We start from the raw sequence: 21,435 nt of genomic DNA on the forward strand, positions 1-21,435 counted from the left end.
CAATTATAACAAAGTAAATTGGGCAGAATACTCAAGTAATATAGGCTCTCATGGCTGCCTAAAATTGGGCAGTCCAATAACTCAATAATTCTTCAAATTTCTTCACCCAAAATACTCCCTATAACCTCAACACAAACTTTAATAAAGTAAGTTAAAGAAATAAACATTTACCTTTAGTTGACCACTTCTCAACCTTCACCAAAGCTCCTTTTCTTGCTGGCTATAGCTTTCCCATGATGTGTGGACAATTTCTTGTGAAAGGATTAGTGGAAATCATGGTGAGATTGAGTGAGATTAAAGCTTGCATGAAGGTGTTTTAATGGAGGTTTGAGAGGAATTTAAATTCTGCAACTTGAGAGGTGAAGAAGATGAATGAAGATAGTGGAAAATTCTATCCACTTTTGGCTTTTATTTGGTGCATAATGGTCCACTAACTCAATTAAATAATAAGGTAATGTTAAACTTTTAATTATTCACATTATACCCCATAATTCTCGTTCATTATATTTCGTTCCAACTTTAATTTTTCATGTAATTTCTAAACTTTAACACTACTTTATTTTCATGGACATTTAGGTCAAAAGATAACTCGGGTATCAAATGACCACAATGCCCCTGTTCGGGTTGCATTCCCAATTTTTCGGTAGCACCGGATTTTGTCGTTTTCTCAATTTCTCACTTTTCTTTGTACTAATTAATTAATTTTTCTTTGATATTTCTAATGATATTTATACTTCAATAGACATTTATTTAAGTCCTAAAAATATTTTTCAGGGTTCCCCGCGGCCCAGGGCTAGTCAACGGTCCATGCCGTGACTTCCCGATGCGGTCACCCATCGCTAGGGTTCTCGGCTCGCTTAACTTGGTTACATTTCTTTGCTATTATTTTTCCTTTGTTTTTCTTGTGTTTTCTTCTCTTGTATTTCATTATTTTATGTCTCCTCACTCATATCAAAGTGTAGTTCTAGGCATCCTAGCTGTCCGGACAACACTGGTTACCGGAACAGTAGAACGCACTACCGAACATAGGGGTGTTACAATTCTCTCCCCCCCCCCCCCCTTAAAATAAATTTCGTCTCAAAATTTTACCTGACATTAGTCTCTGAACAGCTATGAGTGTTGTCTCCTCATATCCTCTTCACGTTCCCAAGTAGCTTCCTGGCTTGAACGATGGTTCCACAGCACTTTAACCAGGTGTATCTGTTTATTCCTCAGCTGTTTCACCTCATAAGCCAGAATTTCTATGGATTCTTCCTCATATGAGAGGTCTGGATTTTACCTCAATCTATTCAACTGATAGTACATGAGATGGGTCTGATTTGTACCTCCTTAACATGGATACATGGAAGACACTGTGTATCCTTGCTAACTCCGGAGGTAATGCCAACCGATATGCCAAAGGACCCACTCTTTCCAGAACCTCATATGGTCCGATGAAACGAGGACTCAGTTTCCCCTTTCTGCCAAATCTCATAATCCTCTTCCAAGGAGAAACTTTGAGGAATACTTTATCACCCACTGCATATTTAATATCTCTTCTCTTCAGATCAAAATAAAACTTCTGACGGTCTGACGCAGCCTTGAGTTTATCTCTGATCAATTTGATCTTTTCCTATGTCTGCTGAATAATTTCTAGCCCAATCATCTTTCTTTCACCAACTTCATCCCAACATAGGGGAGTTCTGCACTTTCTGCCATACAAAGCTTCATATGGAGGCATCCGAATGCTTGATTGGTAACTGTTGTTATAAGCAAACTTAATCAAAGGTAAGTGTGTATCCCAACTACCTTCAAATTCAATCACACAAGCCCGTAGCATATCCTCCAATGCCTGAATAACCCTTTCAGGTTGGCCATCTGTCTGTGGGTGGAATGCTGTGCTGAAGTTCAATCTAGTTCTTAGGGCTCTCTGAAGACTACCCCAGAATCTAGAAGTGAACCTAGGATCTCTGTCAGATACAATCGATACTGGCACTCCATGCAATTTTACAATTTCAGATATGTACAATCTGGCCAATCTTTCCAGGCTATAGTCCATCCGAACTGGCAAAAAGTGAGCAGACTTGGTTAGTCTATCAACTCTAACCTATACTGCATCATGACTATTCTATGTCCTCGGAAATCTCATCACAAAATCCATAGTTATCTGTTCCCTTACAATGTTTCATAAGGTGCCACTTGTATGCTAGTTTGACACTTATTAATGTATACAAATTCTGTTAGTGGGAGGTATGTGTCCCATCTCCCCTTGGATTCAAGGACACAAGTTCTCAGTAAATTCTCAAGGGTTTATTACATTTTACAGGTTATTATTATCATTTCATTTCATTATTTATAGAAACTCAATGAGTTTCAAAATTTACCTGAATCACTTGTTTTGACTGTCCATCTGTCTGAGGATGATAAGTCGTACTGATATCTCTAAGCTTATAGCAATTACTGTGGCACAGGTAATTCACATTAATATAACTGAGTCACTGACTCTAGCTACCTTACAAGTGTAGTCGTTTTATAGGCTAGTTCTGAAGTTTTAAATTTCTGACTAAAATTCACATTTATTTCCAGTAATAGTACTCTATTCGGGTGCAACTGTATCAATTAATAGATTACTTATAAATATTCTTAATTTATTATACCACGAGGAAGCATGTAGCTCTACACAATAATCCCGTGTCGGTACTATAATCTGCAGCTTACAATACAAACATCGAGAACATTATATAGTCACTACGTTATAACCTCATGGACTAAGTTTTCTAACATCTTATCTTTCTCCAATCCACTAATATCCTCATCTGATTCTGATTCCAATATCCATTAATAATTACTAACAGTAACATCTTTTGTAACACCCCTAAGTTCGGTAGTGCGTTCTACTGTTCCAGTGACCAGTGTTGTCCGAACAGCTAGAATGCCTAGAACTACACTTCGATATGAGTGAGGAGACATTAAATAATGAAATACAAGAAAAGAAAATACAAGAAAAATAAAGGAAAAATAATAGTAAAGAAATGCAACTAAGTTAAGTGAGCCAAGAACCCTAGCGATGGGTGACCGCACCGGGAAGTCACGGCGTGGACCGTTGACTAGCCCTGGACCGCGGGGAACCCTGGAAAATATTTTAAGACTTAAAGAGACACCTATTGAAGTATAAATATCATAAGAAATATTAAAGAAAAATTAAATAATTAGTACAAAGAAAAGTGAGAAATCGAAAAATGGACAAAACCCGGTGTTACCGAAAAATCGGGAATGCAACCCGAACAGGGACATTGCGGTCATTTGACACCCCGAGTTGTCTTTTGACCTAAATGTCCATTAAAAATAAATAATATTACACTTGGAAAATATAATGAAAAAATTAATTTAGTGGTACCTAATGTAAATAACAAAAATGGAGTGTAAATGGAGTAATTATCATTTAAAACTTATTAAATGATTATCCTAGCATGAGTGGAGCACTATGGGAATTAAAAATTCACTAAGTGGGCAGATTACTCCACTAATGTCTTCTTCTTCCTCTCAAATCCTCACTTTGCCAATTGAATTTTCTCTCCATTGTCCACCATGGCCACACCTTACATGCAAGCTCCACTCCTAATGATCAAGCTACAATTTCTCCAATTATTCTTCATTAAACTTGTTCTACACATCATGGGCAGCATGTAGGAAGCAAGAAAAAGAAGTTTTGGTGAAGATTTAAGAAGTCTCATCCATAGGGAAGTTTGAGTTTTTGAATATTTCTTTCTTAAAGTTTGTAAGCATGTTATGGGTGTTTGAATTATGAAGAAATTTTTGAGGTTTGATGTTAAATGGGAATGTGTAATTTTGGCAGCCATGGAAATACCTTGAAGGCAGGTTATTTGTGCTTGTAAATGGTAAATTAAATGATTGATTAAATGTATATTGTGTAGAAAATTATTTAGGTGATGTATACTTAGTATATGTAAATGTAAAATGAAATTTAAAGCTTGGAAAGTAATGGAATGTAAGTGTACCATTGTGGCAGTTTGCTAACCCTTGAAGAATGCTGGAATTCATGCTTGGTTTATGGAATAATAATGTTAAAATGTGTTGGTTGTTATGGCAGTTTGAATGTATGTATAGTGGTGTGAAGGTTGGACATGTGAATGAGCTTGGTTATGGAGTTAAATTGTTGTAAATTTAGTTGGGCAAATTCTACACTTGTTGGTGCACATTGAATGTAATTGTAAGCTGCCAAAATGACCTATAATGTGTTGTGAATTATGTTTATGTCATGGTACAACCAGAATTAGTTTGAATGTTAAGTTTGGTGAGTGTTAAAAGTGATGTTTGATATGTATGCAAGAATTGCAATAAGGCAGTTTGTGTTTTAGGCCTATAACTTTAAGTGTGTGGCTCCAATTGGTATGAGACCAATTGGAGGTGAAACTAGGCACAAAATGTGCCAACTTTCATAAAGGAAGCTTGCCAAAATTTTGCTTGCAAGGTAGCTTGAAAAATGACCAAATCCGGATTAACTGCAAATGAGGCCTGAAAATTGACCACTTGGGCAGCAGTTAGTGTTTAGGCCATAACTCACTTAAAACAGGTCCAATTGACCTGAAATTTTAACCATGAGTAGTTAAGACCCATATCTACAAGTCTTATGAAGACACCAAAGCCCAGAAATAACCATAAGTAAGTCAAACAGCTTGCACAAGTTCGGGTCCAAAAACTGGCCGAACCTAAAATGACCTAAAGTGACCAATTTTGGTGCAATTTGACCAGCAATAGTAAAATGACCATAACTTGGTCTACATAACTCAGAATGACCTGAAATTTTGCCCTGCATGCAATAAGACATAGATCTACAAGTTTGTAGTTTTGACCAAAACCCGAAAACTGAGGGAACTAGGTCGTCCGGCTAGGTCAAACTAGTTTCTCGGAATCCAGCAAATCGCAAGAAAATGCAGTATACACGGAAATGAATTTGGTAACATGTACTAACCCTAAAAGACTATCGAATGTGACATATTAATGACATTAAAACCTAAATTACCTAGAATGTACCAAGGGTCGACATAGTAGGTTGACTAAGCGAATAAATGAATTCAGTGAATTAATTATCAAGCATTATCGTTAGAGACAGTTTAAATGAGTACTGAAACACTTCAAATTGTGTTTCTCAGTTAGCAAAGACTCAGAGAGGGGAAGGAAACACTGAGTCAGAGCCAAGAGACAGTTATTAGAGGTTTGTGCACAATAAGTATTTCTTTTGAATTTTTCAATTGAAATAAATTACGATTATTTATATGTTATTATTTTAAATTGTGTTTGTGCACAATAAGTATTTCTTTTGAACTTTTCAATTGAAATAAATTATGATTATTTATATGTTATTATTTTATTGTTTTAAATTGTGTTTGTGCATAATAAGTATTTCTTCTGAATTTTTCAATTGAAATAAATTATGATTATTTCTATGTTATTATTTTAAATTGTGTTTGTGCACAATAAGTTTGACTTCTCATTTTCTACTTAAAAATTTAATTCAACATTATAGTTTTAAATTGTGTCCGTGCACAATACTTTTATATTCACTGCTTTTACTAGCAAATTTATGTAGAGAAATGAGTTATGAATAAGTTTTGATTGCTTTGGTTTTGGGAATATTATTTGGAACTTATTGTATTGCCAACTTTGCAAATGAAAATTTTGAGATAAAATGTGATTTATGGTTTGTATGAAATATTGTGATTTGAAATTGTTTTGATTCACATTTGGCATGACACTGTTGATATATTCCTCTCTCTTTGACTTATCGATGCAGGGTGAGTGTGATTATGTTCCTCCCTCATTGACTTCCCAGTCTGAGGTGAGTGTGGATGAGTACTCATTATTCAGCTAGCTTCCTCCCTCATTGATTTCGATTATTGGGGTGAGTGTGTCTTGTCGTGGTGTACAACACGGCATGTGTGAAAAAATTGTGTCATGGCCTAAATTATGTTATCGATTGGCAACATTGTATTATTCAGTTATTTGATCGAATTGTGTTATTGATTTGCAAAACGGTATTATTCAGTTATTTGATCGAATTGTGTTATTGATTTGCAAAACGGTATTATTCAGTTATTTGATCGATTTGTGTTATTGATTTGCAAAACGGTATTATTCAATTACTTGATCAAATTTGTGTTAGGTGAATTTTGTAAATTGTGAAATAGAATTGTGAATCATTTGATTTGTGAACTGTCAATAAAAGATTTATATATCGCATTTCAAATTGTTATTGTGCACCACTGAGTAAATTTTACTCAGCGATAGCTTTTCATTGCTGTCGCAGATAGACAGACTGACAGGGCAGCAGACTAGGCTGCTAGTACATTTAGCGAGAAATCATCGGGTATATTGAGTATACCATATTCTGCATTTTATATTGTAATGTATGTTCACTGTATGTATATAGTGTTCTTGGTTTTGAGCAGTTGTAAATTAAAATTGTACATTAAAGTTGTAAAATAAATTATGAGTTATTTGGACTTGTAAAAATTTTATTATATTTCTTGTATCTTAGTCTTTGAAAAATTATTGTGGATTTGTGTTGAGAAATATGTTGGAGTTGAGATTTGGAAATATATATTGAAGTGCTTTTTACAGATTTTTCTGAAGAACTGTTTTATCCAAAATATAGATGGCACCCTGCCAAAAATTTTTACAGAAATTCCAAATAATTCAAATGTGTTAGTTCTATCACTTTAGTTCAAAAAGGTTTTTAACACCTGTAAATAGTGCCCACCACTGTAAAAGAAGTAAGAAAAGTTTTTAAAATCCCTTGTAGTGTATTTAATGGGTTATCAGTAGACGGAGTTGGTAATTCATTAGGTATACTACGGGATCATGTTATGCCTTACAGAGGGGTAGGGTGTGACATCTTTGCCCTCATCTAGAGCAATTCTATTACTGTAACTTGCTTTTAGGTCCTCTTACCTTACATTAAGTAGGCTTGCCAATTAGCTTTATAATTTATAGTATGTTAGAAAATACTTTTAGCTAACAATTCTTCCAAAATTAATGTCAATCATACTTGTTATTGTAGTTTTGATCCTAAAAGACTAGTCACTAACGCATCAAAATTTATTCCCCTGTAAAGGACTAGCAACAAAACATATAGTTCTGACACTAACACACAACTAAGTAGTGCTGGGATCAAATAATAACTAATTGTTTCTTTCAAAAATTAAGAACTTACCAGCAGCTACATCTGAAGTTTCTGCTTTTTCTCCTTGGCGCATAGTGGACGCTCTGATTGGTGCGCTACTATATTCGGGTTGATTCACTGTGTTATAGTGGTGAGGAGTACCAACTCTATTTCTATCTCGACTCTTACTGATGGTCTGTGAACTCCGGAAAGCAGATCGAGGTGCTCTAGTACAATCTTTAGCTAAGTGTCCAAGTTTTCCACAATTGTAGCAGGCTTCAGAGGCCCTTCGACAAATACCTCCATGTAGCTTACCACAAACATGGCAGAAACGGGCAGAATAGGAACTTCTGGTTGTTCGACGACTAGATCTTAATGTTCTCTGCCCTGATGATCTACCTCTATCGTATCCCTAAGCTCGGGGTTCCTCAAATTCTTTTCTCTTCCTCAAATAACTGCTCGAGCTCTGACCCGTAGATTTCTCCCTCTTCTCTATTTCACACTGCCCTTGTGGGGGTTGGGTCTGTACTTGGGCTTGGGCTGACAGATTATCAGCCATTTGTTGGAAGAAAGTGGCTATTTGCTGGGCCATTTGTGCAGTAATTTGTACTGGTAAAACTGGTACAGTCGGGCCTTCGACACTTTGTGGAGCTGGGGCCTTAACTTGTACTTCTGCCATCACGTACTGTTCTATTGTCTCATTCTTCTCTTCCATATCTTTTCATAGGATTTTCTATTCCTGTATAACCAACATAAGGAGATTCCTCTCCATTAGTTCATATTTATGATGTAAATGTACTATATGTATCAAACATTTGAGCAGTTGTAGTTACCGACAAAAAGATTTCAAATTCACAGTTCAAAATTTACTTTAAAACCATTGCTCTGATACCACAAAATATGTCATACCCTACTCCCCTGTAAGATGTAACATGATCCCGTAGTATACCTAATGAATTACCATACTTCGCCTACCGATAACCCATTAGATATACTACAAGGGATTTTAAAACAATTTTCGTGAAATTTAAATCATCGATTAAAATCTGGTGTTATAATTTTTTTTTTTTTCAAAATTTCGGCAAAGTGCCGACTGTATTTTGAGAAAACAGTTCTTCAATCTTGCAAAAGAAAATGCTCCCAATATGTTTTCTCAAATACAACTTCAATAACTTCATTTGAACCCATAATTCAAATCTCAATAATCAAATCAATCTCCTCATAAAAGAAACATTTCATTGATTACAAGACTCAAAATTAATATTACAAAACTATTCAGATAAATGAAATCTCAAATTTACATTTACAATAATTTACATTTAATTACATACCAAAATATTTTACAAGAGTTTTTATACAACTGCTCAAATAATTTACATACATATTATTACATGCATACATCAAAACCTATGTACATGGGTATACCTATGATATACCTGGAGCTGATTTGAATGTGTCTTCAAAGAAACTTACTCACTGCTCTATGCTCTTCTTACCTGCGACAGCATACAAAGCTATCGCTGAGTGGTGAACTCAGTGGTGCACAACTATAATTTAAAACATAGTATAATATACATTGACAAAATTTACAGTAAATAATTTGGAAATCTGAATACTCATCAAATTCCAAAACTCAAAATATTCATTGCCAATAATGTGAATCATTTGTATAAAATGACTTCGATCATGAAATTCAATTTATCAAATCATAACTAACCATTTAGGTAATTCCAACAAAATCAATTATACATAAATCATAATTGAAATCACACTTCTTTAGTATTCAAAAGCCATTCTGTATCTCAAAAACCATGCTGTATCTCAAAAATCATTCTTTATCTCAAAAATCATTCTTTATCTCAAAAATTATTCTTTATCTCACTAACTATGCAAGACTAATCCGAAAGGGCCATATTCGATGTGATTCTAACTCCCTATGGTCGGGGTGGTCGAATCAGATTCTAACTCCCTATGGTCGGGGAGGTCGAATCATCGTGCACAGTACCATCACAATAATGAATCTTCCGCAAGGGCCATAACGATAAAATAAACTTAGATCTAACCTCAAATCAGAGGAAAATCTAAGCCTGTGCACGTACCATGGTAATCAAAACACCACTAACTCCATTGTCTTCTCAACAAATGAGAGAGACGGGTAATAACCTAGTCAAGCATCTATAGTGAGATATAAAACAATATCACAATCCTTTTAGTGAGCATAAATCACAATATAATTCGATTCAAAGTCAATTCCAATATCCAATAATTTTTATTCTCATCACAATTCAAATCATAAATTTGCATTTTTCCATGAAATTTACCATCACAATTCAAAACATGTTCTATCACAATTTTCCAAAACATAATTTATTCAATCCATAACAATGCTTAATACTTGTGGAAATACCATTTCACAAAGCTAAATTCATACATACTATAACAATTTCAATAATCATTGAATTAAATCCAATGTTTGTTAAATATAATACATAAGAAAAATATGTCATTTAATCATATGAAATATTCAGGACAAAATCAGTTAAAAACTAGTTGTGCACAAACCTCTGATAACTATCTCTTGGCTCTGACTCAGTGTTTCCTTCCCCTTCCCTAAGTCTTTGCTAACTGAGAAAGATAATTTGAAGTGTTTCAGTATTTATTTAAACGGTCTTTAACGATAATGCTTAATAATTAATTCATTGAATTCTATTATTTTCTTAGTCAACCTACAATGTTGACCCTCGATGCATTCTAGGTGAATTAGGTTTTAATGTTACCAATATGTCACATTTGTAGCCTTTTAGTATTGGTACATGTTACCAAATTTATTTCCATGTATATTGCATTTTATTGCAATTTGTCGAATTTCGGTATACCAATTTGACCTAGCCGGACGACCTAGTTCCCTCGGTTTTCGGGCTTCGGTCAAAACTACAAACTTGTAGATCTATGTCTTATTGCTTGCGGGACAAAATTTCAGGTCATTCTGAGTTATGTAGACCAAGTTATGGTCATTTTACTATTGCTGGTCAAAATGCATCAAAATTGGTCACTTTAGGTCATTTTAGGTCAATTTTGGTTCGGCCAGCTGTTTGACTTGCTTATGGTCATTTCTGGGCTTTGGTGTCTTCATAAGACATGTAGATACGGGTCTTAACTATTCATGATCAAGATTTCAGTTCCATTGGACCTGTTTTGAGTGATTTATGGCCAAAACACTAACTGCTGCTCAAATGGTCAATTTTCAGGCCTGCACTTACCTATTCCGGATTTGGTCATTCTTTTAGGTCACTTCTAGGTAGAATTTGGACAAGATCTCTTCATGAAAGTTGGTCTATATTGAGTCTAGTTTTACCTCCAATTGGCCTCATACCAATTGGAGCCACAACTTTACACTTATAACCTAATTTATACACTGCCAACAATCACAACCTGCATATGAGAATTTACACTTCCAATTTAGCAATCCTCCTCCTCCCAATACTTCAATATTCATTCTTGGCACTTCTATATTTATTCAACACAATTCTAACAAAGTAAATTGGGCAGAATACTCAAGTAATATAGGCTCTCATGGCTGCCTAAAATTGGGCAGTCCAATAACTCAATAATTCTTCAAATTTCTTCACCCAAAATACTCCCCATAACCTCAACACAAACTTTAATAAAGTAAGTTAAAGAAATAAGCATTTACCTTTAGTTGACCACTTCTCAACCTTCACCAAAGCTCCTTTTCTTGCTGGCTATAGCTTTCCCATGATGTGTGGACAATTTCTTGTGAAAGGATTAGTGGAAATCATGGTGAGATTGAGTGAGATTAAAGCTTGCATGAATGTGTTTTAATGGAGGTTTGAGAGGAATTTAAATTCTGCAACTTGAGAGGTGAAGAAGATGAATGAAGATAGTGGAAAATTCTGTCCACTTTTGGCTTTTATATGGTGCATAATGGTCCACTAACTCAATTAAATAATAAGGTAATGTTAAACTTTTAATTATTCACATTATACCCCATAATTCTCGTTCATTATATTTCGTTCCAACTTTAATTTTTCATGTAATTTCTAAACTCTAACACTCTTTTATTTTCATGGAAATTTAGGTCAAAAGATAACTCGGGGTATCAAATGACCACAATGCCCCTGTTCGGGTTGCATTCCCGATTTTTCGGTAGCACCGGGTTTTGTCGTTTTCTCGATTTCTCACTTTTCTTTGTACTAATTAATTAATTTTTCTTTGATATTTCTAATGATATTTATACTTCAATAGACATTTATTTAAGTCCTAAAAATATTTTTCAGGGTTCCCCGCGGTCCAGGGCTAGTCAACGGTCCACACCATGACTTTCCAGTGCGGTCACCCATCGCTAGGGTTCTCGGCTCGCTTAACTTGGTTACATTTCTTTGCTATTATTTTTCCTTTGTTTTTCTTGTGTTTTCTTCTCTTGTATTTCATTATTTTATGTCTCCTCACTCATATCGAAGTGTAGTTCTAGGCATCCTAGCTGTCCGGACAACACTGGTTACCGGAACAGTAGAACGCACTACCGAACATAGGGGTGTTACAAACAGTTCCACAAACTGAGTCCACGACAAACCCTCTATCCGAGGTAATATGTAGTCATTCATCCATTGTCTAGGCATAGGCCCCATGACATGTTGCATACATTCTATAAGTCTTCTATCAGTGAACTGCAATTCTGTTCCTGCCTGTCTGCAGGAATCTAAAAACCGATATGCATCATCTGACACATCATAAGTACCAGGCACCAACTTCTTAAAATTGATTATCTGTTTATAAGGTTCTACTCTTGGTGCGGTGGACTACTGCTGCTGTGGAGGGTGGACCATATACTGCGCCGTCATGTCGATGGTTCTCTGCAACCCAGTTAGAGTAGCTGTCATGGGGTCCATGGGACCCTGTGCCATAAACGACTGATCCTGAACTGTAGGTAGTTGCTCTTCTACTTGAGCAGCTCTTGGCCTCCTACCCTGCCTCCTCGGGGCAGGCGCCTCATCCTGTGCCGACACCTCGTCAGGCACATCTGGTTCTAGTGCAGTGGCAGCTCTCCTGCTTCTACGCATTTTCCTGAAATTCAGCAGCATTAGCCCACAAAATTCAAAATTACTCATTACACAGCTCTATTGACTCATATTTACACATAATATATGAAGCAGTAACTAGAAGCAAAGATGACAATGCAAGACGAATCTGGACCCTATTTTTCCGCATGTGACTCCTAGTAGACTCTTCCCAATACTTTAGACAAACATTCCCTAAGAATCTGGAGCCTAAGCTCTGATACCACATTTGTCACGACTCAACCTATGAGCCAGACTGGCACTAGGACCTGGGCCAGCCTAAAGCCCCCGAGGCCCGTAGTAAGCCTAACTATTCACTTAACCCAACTCTAAGGCCCATTTGGGCCCAATTTCAAGAAATCAACCGGACAGAGTCCGACCATAAAATGAACCTTTCAACGGGGAGTTTTTGACTCTCCCGACCTGTAAACACAATAATACTCAATTGGGGAGCTCAGCTCACCCTCCACATACTCATCAGCATAAAAATAAATGGGAGCTCAGCTCCCTCATCCAATCCATCAAACATGCATAGAATATTAAGTTTACAGGTCCAAAATAACAATTTAGTTTACAGACCCAAATCAAATAAACATTTCTAACACATGCGGAAATTCTAAGATTTAACAAGTTTATACAAACATTAATAATCGACCTGCGAGGGAGAAAGCAGGTTAACCTCAAAAATATCTTCCTGTGGCCTGAAAAAATATTGAACAGGAGTAAGCGTTCGACTCAGAGAGTAAAATATCAATTTTAACCATAATCTCTATAACTATCTAAAACTAATGCAACCTGTAAAGTGAAATGCAACATCAGCAACAATTTCACATCATAACAGCAAAAAGGTAATTTGGAGCACTCACACACCCAATAATATCAATCATAATATATGGGAGCTGATCCCCTATACAGCTCTCTTAAATCCAACCTGGTGCCAGCGAAGAACTCAAGCCGGACTTTCGCTTAATAAACCAAATCGGGGTCCCAGCGAAGAACTCAAGCCGTGACTACCCCGAAGGACCGGGTCCCAGCGAAGATCTCAAGCCGTGTCTACCCGTCCTATCCATAGTCCACACCACATCACACGCACGCTAACGCACGCACACTGCTCCAAATTACCACAACAACATCCATGGCACTTTAACAGTTATGAATGCAACATAAATCGTGCCTAAATTTTAACTACATAGATATATACATATAAGTGATGCATGGGCATGCTTGAACATATAATAATATCGAAATTACAATTAAAATTAATATTTTACTCACAGACTTGACAACGGTCACTGTGGCGGCTGGGCGGAGGAAGAAGGCTGTCCCGGCTCATCTGACAATTACATTACAATTATTTAATATAATTGACTCAATACAAATCAAGAAAAGACCAAATACGTTCTAAGTCGTGCCGAAAATCCGGCAGAGTCTCCCCTATACCTAGGACCTATCCAACCTGCAAAAGAGTCCAAAACACACTTCTATATTCACAACCTATATATCCACAACTCAATCTCATCACACAGCCCCTCCTGGGCCCATCAAATCAATCATCCATCACAATATGTAAAATTTCAATTTAGTCCTTATAATTGAGCATTTTTGCAAAAACTACCCAAACAAGCTCTAAAAATTCTAAAACTTTGCCCCGCTGTCCTTAGCAATATTACTAGACTATTGCAAAAAGAATCATAATTTTCTAAGCTACCACGAATATTTTATGGATTTTTAATCCTATTCAAGCAATAGAAAATTAGGAAAAAGAAAGATTCGGGTTTACCTTTGCCGATTCCGACTCCTGGGACGCGCTCGGGACGTTTGACAATGGGGGGATAGCCAAAACCTTGATCCAGTTCGGAGACTTTTTCGGTAGCGGGTCTGTCTGGCCGGAAATTCACAAATCCGGACAACTGTCGAATTTCCGCGAATTGAGGATACCTACACGAAGCCCACAACACAGGGGTTAATACATAAATTTTTCAGAATTTTCTAAGCTCATTTAATGCTCGGAAAAACACTGCGAAGTTCCGTGGGACCCACTGAAAAACGGTGCCGGAAAATTTTGAAATTTATATCCCCGCGAAGCTCTCGACGAGTGGAGCGCTCTGGTACTCTCGGTTTTCTCGTGGAGTTCACGGTTTGCGAGAAATCTAGCCCGAAAGTCAAAATTGGCTAAAACTTCCCAGGCAAAAATTGGACAAACCGCTCGATGGATTTCGGTGTTCTTGGTGTCTATGGAAAGCTCTCGACAATTAGATGAGTTTAGACACAAGACCCGGTCCGATTGGTGGCCGGATCGGCCGAATTTTGGCCGGGAAGACGAACGGTCGCACGCGCCTTCAGGAGCCTTTTCCGGCGTTCCAGGCGGTGGCCGGCCGTGGGGGAGGGGTGAGGCAGCGCGCCGGCGAGCTGGGGTGGCAGGGGAGGTGGCGGCGCGACAAGGGGAGTAGGGAGGAGAGAGAAAAAGGGAGAGAAGGGGAGGGAGGTCGGGACACGCGCGGGGAGGAGGAAGAAAAAGAAGAAGACCGGTCCGATCCGGTCCTGTTCGATTCGGCCGCTTCGATTTAAGATACAAAATTTTGAATTTTTTTACTCTGCCTAGGGACCGAAAACGAGGTCCAAAAATTTCGAAAAAATTTCAGAAAACTCAAAAAAATTTGTAAATTCCAAATATATTTTTAGTTTTGCCACGTGATCTTTAAATAAATTTTTAAAAATCATCAAAGTTTATATTTTCGAAAAATCGAACCCGATTTTCAAAATCCGAAAAAAAAATCTCAAATAATTTCTTAAAATTTAAATAAAATTAAAATATCAATAATACTCATAAAATAATAAAATTTAAAATTTTGGGGTGTTACACAAATTTTAATGAGTTTTAATTTATTGGTTTACTTATTTATTATTTTAGCGAATTTTATTAAAATTTAATAAAATGAAATAATCATAATTTAAACCTAAATATAATTAAATGTATTATTTGATGGGTTTGTTTGGTTTTGTGGTTGACACTAGATTGAATATTACGGATAAATATGGTTGAGTTCATCTTTTAGGAAATATAAGAATTCAAGTGCAGTTATTTTTTTTTTAATTTTTGAAATTAAAATTAAAATTAGAATCTAAATTTAATTTTCTTAATGTTTTAATCTAATTTGATTCAATTCTTTGATTTTGCTTTCATATTATAAAAAAATTATGAAATTTTTTAAAGTTAATTGTAATTTGAATTATACCAAAATTTTGTAATATATATAAAACAACTATTTCTTCTTTTAATTTATATTATATTATATTATTAAATACTAATAATTACCTTTATTTTCATTAAGAGTTGAACAGGTGATAACTAAAAAAAAAAAAAAATTTTTCATGTTATCAACTAGTAATTTAAATCACAAATGGTGACAATAACTTATTTTATTAATATTATTAATTTGAATTATTAAATAATTTTTCATGTAAAAAAATAATTTTTTCTTTTTATTAATAAAATTAATTTTTATTCATGGTGGCTTTTAGTGATATTATTTTAATAAATCAAAATTAAATGAACCAACCCTCAGTATAATTTGCCCTGAAATAGATGGGATAAATGATGGTAAGCTTGAGCTAAGGCAGTTAAATGCATATCCCTAGACTATACAGATGGGATGAAAAGTAAGGTTATAGACTGTAGTGTGTTGATCCTCAAAAGTCATTAGCAGAGATGTTGCTTTTAATGATTCCATGGGAAATTTTATCTATATTATAGATTTAAAATACAGATATATGAGACCCATGTATTTAATAGATAAGTTAAACTAAATCTACACAAGAAAAATCCATGATTCTATTATCCTACACTTAGGGAGGATTTGTAGTAAATATTGTAGGTAAAGACTATTGTACAAATGGAAATGTGGAGCTTAAGAATTTGTTATTAATACTTGATTGAGCATGTCATTAATCTGTTAAGTAATGGTGGAGCAGGTTATGAAATAATTCTCTACCTTGGTAGCAATTGTAATGTTGACAAGTTTCTTTGATTGGTCATCTGTTCTATTTTTGCATATCATTTACTGTTCTATTCAAGCATCTCATCTGCACCATGTGAAACTAGGATAAGTTGTTCCACAGTTTGTGCATCAAAGGTTACATTTGGAAGACCAAGGCCCTTATGGCACTCTTCTTCATCAAACTTCAATCTCTTGTAACTTTCAGCAGCAGCTTTTGGCTGAACTCTAGCAACAGACACCTGCAATTCCATGAAATATACAGAGATTCTGTAAAAATTATTTGATATGTGGGGTGAAAAATATGTGAAATCCAGTATGCTTGTTAGAATTCAATCAGCCATGCCAGACTTTTCTTGGGAAATACGGTTTGAATTCATGAATTATTACAGCAGAAACTCAACCCACATACCCAATATTGTTTCTTAAATGCTGATTTTCAGACAAAAATATTATTTTCAGAATGTGCTAACAATTCCAAAGAGACAATGCAATGCTGCTTGAAAATAACTTTGAAAACATGAAGTTCAAAGGAACATGGTACGTAAAGATACTGAACAACTCACCCAACCCAATGTCGTTTTTGCAGCTCAAAAAGCCAAAACCTCCACTATTTCATTGGCTTCCCATCAATTTTAACAAATATGTTTGTCCAGTTAATGTGATGGAACTCTACTCTGTCCAACCCATTCACCAGTCCGCTCCCTATAGCCTTGACATATGCCCCTTTGAGACACCAATATCTACAGAAAACATGTAAAATTATACTCATTATGCTTGAATACTATTGAATAACTTGAATATTTAGCATTTATCAGAACACATTGAAGTTGTTAAATTAAAAAATTTTATGTAATAGTGCATATGAGCCATCCAATTCATAACAGAATCACACCATGTAACAGAAGTGTCAAAAGGAATGACGACTAATGAGCATTACACAGAAGGCAAATTCAAGAATGAAAATCAATACAACGTAGCCTCAGATACCAGAACTAGATCAATTAAATTTCCACCATTACATGAATTATTAGCTATGATCATGATACAGTCACACTAATTAAACTAATATAGATGGTCTATTGAGAATAACTGAAACTGAATCATTAGACTAAGAAATTACTAGAATTTTTTTTTTTATCATGAAATCATGATATAATTAGACATTAGTAAATAGTAAGCACTTTTCTAGAGAAAAAGTAAGTGTTAGAATGCAAATAATTTTGATAGAGTGAGTACAATTAACTGTGGTTTGAATGTTGAAAGATTCCTGATCTTATTATTCTCTTCCTCAACCTTCCCCACAGCCAAAATAAACCATACATATAGATTGATAAATGTTCTGGGCTACTCAACTCGATACAAGTTCAAGAGCGGGCATGACTTCTAATTGTGGATATCTGAACATCATGGGGGGAAAAAACCCTGAAATTTGAATTATCAGGTGCGGCAAAAAGAAATTGAGAAGTGACTGTCAAAGTAAAATTGTGAATGAATTCTGGAACTGTCTCTTTCTGGGGTTTGACACAGCAAACAATGTCCAACCCAACAATGCAAACAGGTTCAGATGCTATTGCCACAAAGTCGCCATGATGAGAAAAACTGAAATTAAAATTGGGAAATTTTGAGTAGCCTTTAGCACATTCCTGAAAGAAATGGAAAATTTGCAATGTATATTAAACATGATTAAAATTCAAAAGTAATAGAAAAAGAATGTACACTTGGAAATGAATGCTCCACCAAGTTGTCACAAACATAAATGCAGTAACCAAGACACAAGAGGTGGAAATTTCCATCCATGACATCAGCAAAACCAAACTGTCTCCATCCATGACTCTTCATATCTTTTAAAAGAAATTTAAGAAGGACAAAATTCACTTTCACACCTAATGAAAGTTCTCACTTCTCAGGAAGGAGATGGGGGGCCAATGCTTCGTGATTAAGTCATTAAGCGAAAATACTTGCATTAATAGCAAATGTCAGTTTGATTTTGGGAAAATTTGAAATTTCTGGCTTAGTTCCACAAGTGACCTAACCCAGATAGCTATCGCAATTAGTGACTGAACATTCTGAATTTGAACTGAATTCCTAACAATTGAAAGAAAAAATTTTGCATTCCAATATAAAATCTAGAGTCAAATTAAAACTGGCATTGGATTTAAATGTACTCTAGCAACCTCTTAAATCTCACCAATCTTCAAAACAACATCATCAGTGCACAACAAGAACAATATTGCGGTGGTTAATCTTACCAAGTAGGGTTTCCCTTCCAATGTGTGCTTTATGACAATTTCACCAATACTTGATGTACAACAGCATACTGAAGCAACCAGCTCAAAAGTGCCTGTTTTCTGTCCTCCATCTTCACCAATCTACAGATGCAAAGGTACACAAGGTCATACATTTGCATACAGGCAACTTAAAATTTACTCACTTTTTCATTTATACATAATCACCATAAAAATTCTAAGGACAATTTTACTACAGAGGATTGATAATTCTAATGGGGCACAACTACACAAACCTCCTTTTGCTTAATAATTTTAAACTTGTAAACTAAAAGATAATATCTTTCTAAACATTTTTAATAGTGGGTATCTTACACAATAAAGGGTCATAATATTTAAAGCTAGAATTAATTCTCTTGTTCAAATTTTCTCACGAAACAAACAAATCACCAATTCACATAACCAAAACTGTGAATAAAACCCTCCTTTGCTTAATAAGTTTAAACTTGTAAAATAAAAGATAATATCTTTCTAAACATTTTGAATAGTGGGTATATTAGATAATAAGGGATCATAATATTTAAAGCTAGAATTACTTTTCTTGTTCAAATTTTCTCACGAAACAAACAGAACACCAATTCACATAACTAAAACTGTGATTAAAACCGAAGACACTGATATCAAATTCAATATTGGTTCTAACCATGCACAAACTGATTACCCAGAAAATGATAAATAAATAAACGACTTTTGCAATTCTTCCATCATTTTAAAAGAGGGGAAGAAACAACAAAACCTGGTGATGGAGGAGTGTTCATATTGAGGAAGAAGGGAGAGGGCAAAAGAGAAGTCATGGGCAGATGGCTTCCACTTTGATATGTCCACTATCCATCTTTGTAATCCTCTCCATTACTATTTGTAAATATTCAGCAGAGTGGATTAGTTCACTCGCATTTTCATAGCTTGCCTCCTGCCGCAACACAGTAACGGACTATGACAGAGCGAGAAGACGGCAAATTCTATTTTAGGGAAATTATTATTTAATTTTTTTTTATTTTAACGAATTTAATTGTTGTATATAATTTTTTTTTGAATAACTTTCTATATTTATATAGTTTGTGTTCTATATTAATTAATTTTATATTTTTATTTATTTGCTTTTTAATTCTTCTTTATTTGAATTTTATTCAATCACTTATAATTTAAAAAAATACAACTAAATATATTCCCTTTATTATCTAACTCTTAAACTATTTAGTTATATATAATAATTTATCTCTCTTAAATATATTGGCTAACAAAAAATTTAATTTATATTGAACAAAGAGATTAAAGAGTAGACAAAATAAAAATATAAAAATTAATAATTAATTTATTTTTCAAAGTAAATTAATTAAATAATTAATTTTGTTAAAATAAAAAGATTAAATAACATTTTTTCTTTCATTTTAATTTGTATAAAATTTAAAATAATATAAATTTCAAAATTTAATTAAAGTTAATATGATAATCAATATAAATCAATTTAAATTTAATTAAAAATAAATAAATAAAATAGAATTTTATTTCAAAACGACTAATAATCTATAAATTAATTATTCTCAAAAAAAAAATCTATAAATTAATTCAAAATGTTTTATATATCATGATTTTACATGTAATTCCAATTAACCACAACCTTTAATCCTTTCGCACATATAGGGTGTAAATTACACGGCTCCATAACTTTTATTTTTTTTTGGGGGTTAATTAATATCTCTTTGAACTGATAGTTGAATTTATTATTATGTAAAATTTCAAATAAATCAGATAAAAGATAAGTGTTTCACAGTAGTACCATTTTTAACTTTCAGTTACATTTAATAAAAATATTTAATTAGCTTTCAGGAGGTTAGTTCAGGTGAGAAGAGAGATTCATTTAGTCTGAAAATTTTTAATTTTGAATTCTGTCATTAATTTCATTGATCTCTTAACAAAGCGGTATATATACTTTTTATTTACCTCATTTATGAAAATATTCTGAATTTTGATCTCGACATAAGTACTATGAAGTGTTTTTTGAGCTTGTGTTTTCTGAGCTTTTGGTCTTGACATAGGTATGGTGGGATTCTTTCGCTGTATGAACGTGAAAGTCATAATATTTTTTATCAGATGTGTGATCAGTTTATTTATATATATTTTTATTAAAATGATTAAGATTTTCAATTTTATAAGAATATTACAAATATAAAAGTAAAATAAATAATAAGTAATTTCATATACAAATTATTAAAAGTGTATTATAAAATTAATTTAAAAAAATAATGTCATATCATATAATTAAAAATATAACGTACATATCATTTAATTGCATCACGTAAAAATAAAGTTTTAATAGTCTTATCATATCATATATATGAAATTAAATTTTGTAGCATTGGCATTGATTTTTTTTTTTTAAGATAAGCTTAGTCTACTATATCATTTTTAAACTAATTAATAATTTTTTTTAAGTCTTGTTTGGTTAGGAATAACTCAATTAAAAGACTTTAAATTCCTAGGAAATGATAAAATTTTACTTATTTATTTATTTATTTATTTATTTTTCATGACCACTCTCAGCTCCTTAGCTCCGTCAATGATTGGACACTTCCTTTACTGTACGAGAGCAACTTATTTAACTTAATCTAACTTACTTTTCTGAGAAGTGAAATTCTAAAATAGTAGGCCATGTAAACCAGGCCAAACTGTTCAAACAAAAAAACTAAACATTTACGCGATTTTCAATTTTAGTTAATGCTGTTTTTAAAAAAATTTTGGTTTAATTTTAAATTTTTGCGTCATTTTTTACTTAGGCATTGAATTTGAGAATGTTGAGTACAGATGTGGCGGATAGCGTATTCAAAATATTATTATTTTAAATAATATTAATGATGTGATGGTTGATATAACAATCGATTAAATATTATTATTAATATGATAATTAATATAGT

General features: G+C 33.9%; 1 protein-coding gene across 6 annotated transcripts; it reads right to left on the reverse strand.

Moving 5' to 3' along the window:
• Window positions 1-11,641: 11,641 nt before the first annotated feature.
• LOC110637203 (uncharacterized) lies at window positions 11,642-19,483 on the reverse strand. Of its 6 annotated transcripts, XR_009142107.1 has the most exons (6): window positions 19,260-19,483; window positions 18,488-18,607; window positions 16,802-16,978; window positions 16,233-16,477; window positions 14,021-14,178; window positions 12,679-13,573 (listed from the first exon to the last, which is right to left on the reverse strand). XR_009142107.1 is itself a non-coding variant. In XM_058131537.1 (3 exons), the coding sequence occupies exons 2-3, from the start codon at window positions 16,274-16,276 to the stop codon at window positions 11,983-11,985; spliced, it is 309 nt and encodes a 102-aa protein (XP_057987520.1). In that variant the 5' UTR covers window positions 16,277-16,477; window positions 16,802-17,736; the 3' UTR covers window positions 11,642-11,982. The 6 variants fall into 6 exon arrangements, 1 of the variants encoding a protein (XP_057987520.1); XR_009142108.1 differs by lacking the exon at window positions 14,021-14,178 and having other exon boundaries at window positions 12,679-12,941; XR_002491478.2 differs by lacking the exons at window positions 12,679-13,573; window positions 14,021-14,178 and having other exon boundaries at window positions 16,156-16,477.
• Window positions 19,484-21,435: the final 1,952 nt, after the last annotated feature.

This window comes from Hevea brasiliensis, chromosome 12, assembly GCF_030052815.1.
Source record: "Hevea brasiliensis isolate MT/VB/25A 57/8 chromosome 12, ASM3005281v1, whole genome shotgun sequence".
Classification (NCBI taxonomy): domain Eukaryota; kingdom Viridiplantae; phylum Streptophyta; class Magnoliopsida; order Malpighiales; family Euphorbiaceae; genus Hevea; species Hevea brasiliensis.

Bases quoted from the DNA above. Each gene is read 5' to 3' on its own strand.
- LOC110637203 (XM_058131537.1), bottom strand. From the start codon at position 16,276: ATGACCAATCAAAGAAACTTGTCAACATTACAATTGCTACCAAG. The intron at 12,248-16,232 runs GTAGAGAATTAT...GCTGAATTTCAG, and splicing joins ACATTACAATTGCTACCAAG to GAAAATGCGTAGAAGCAGGA.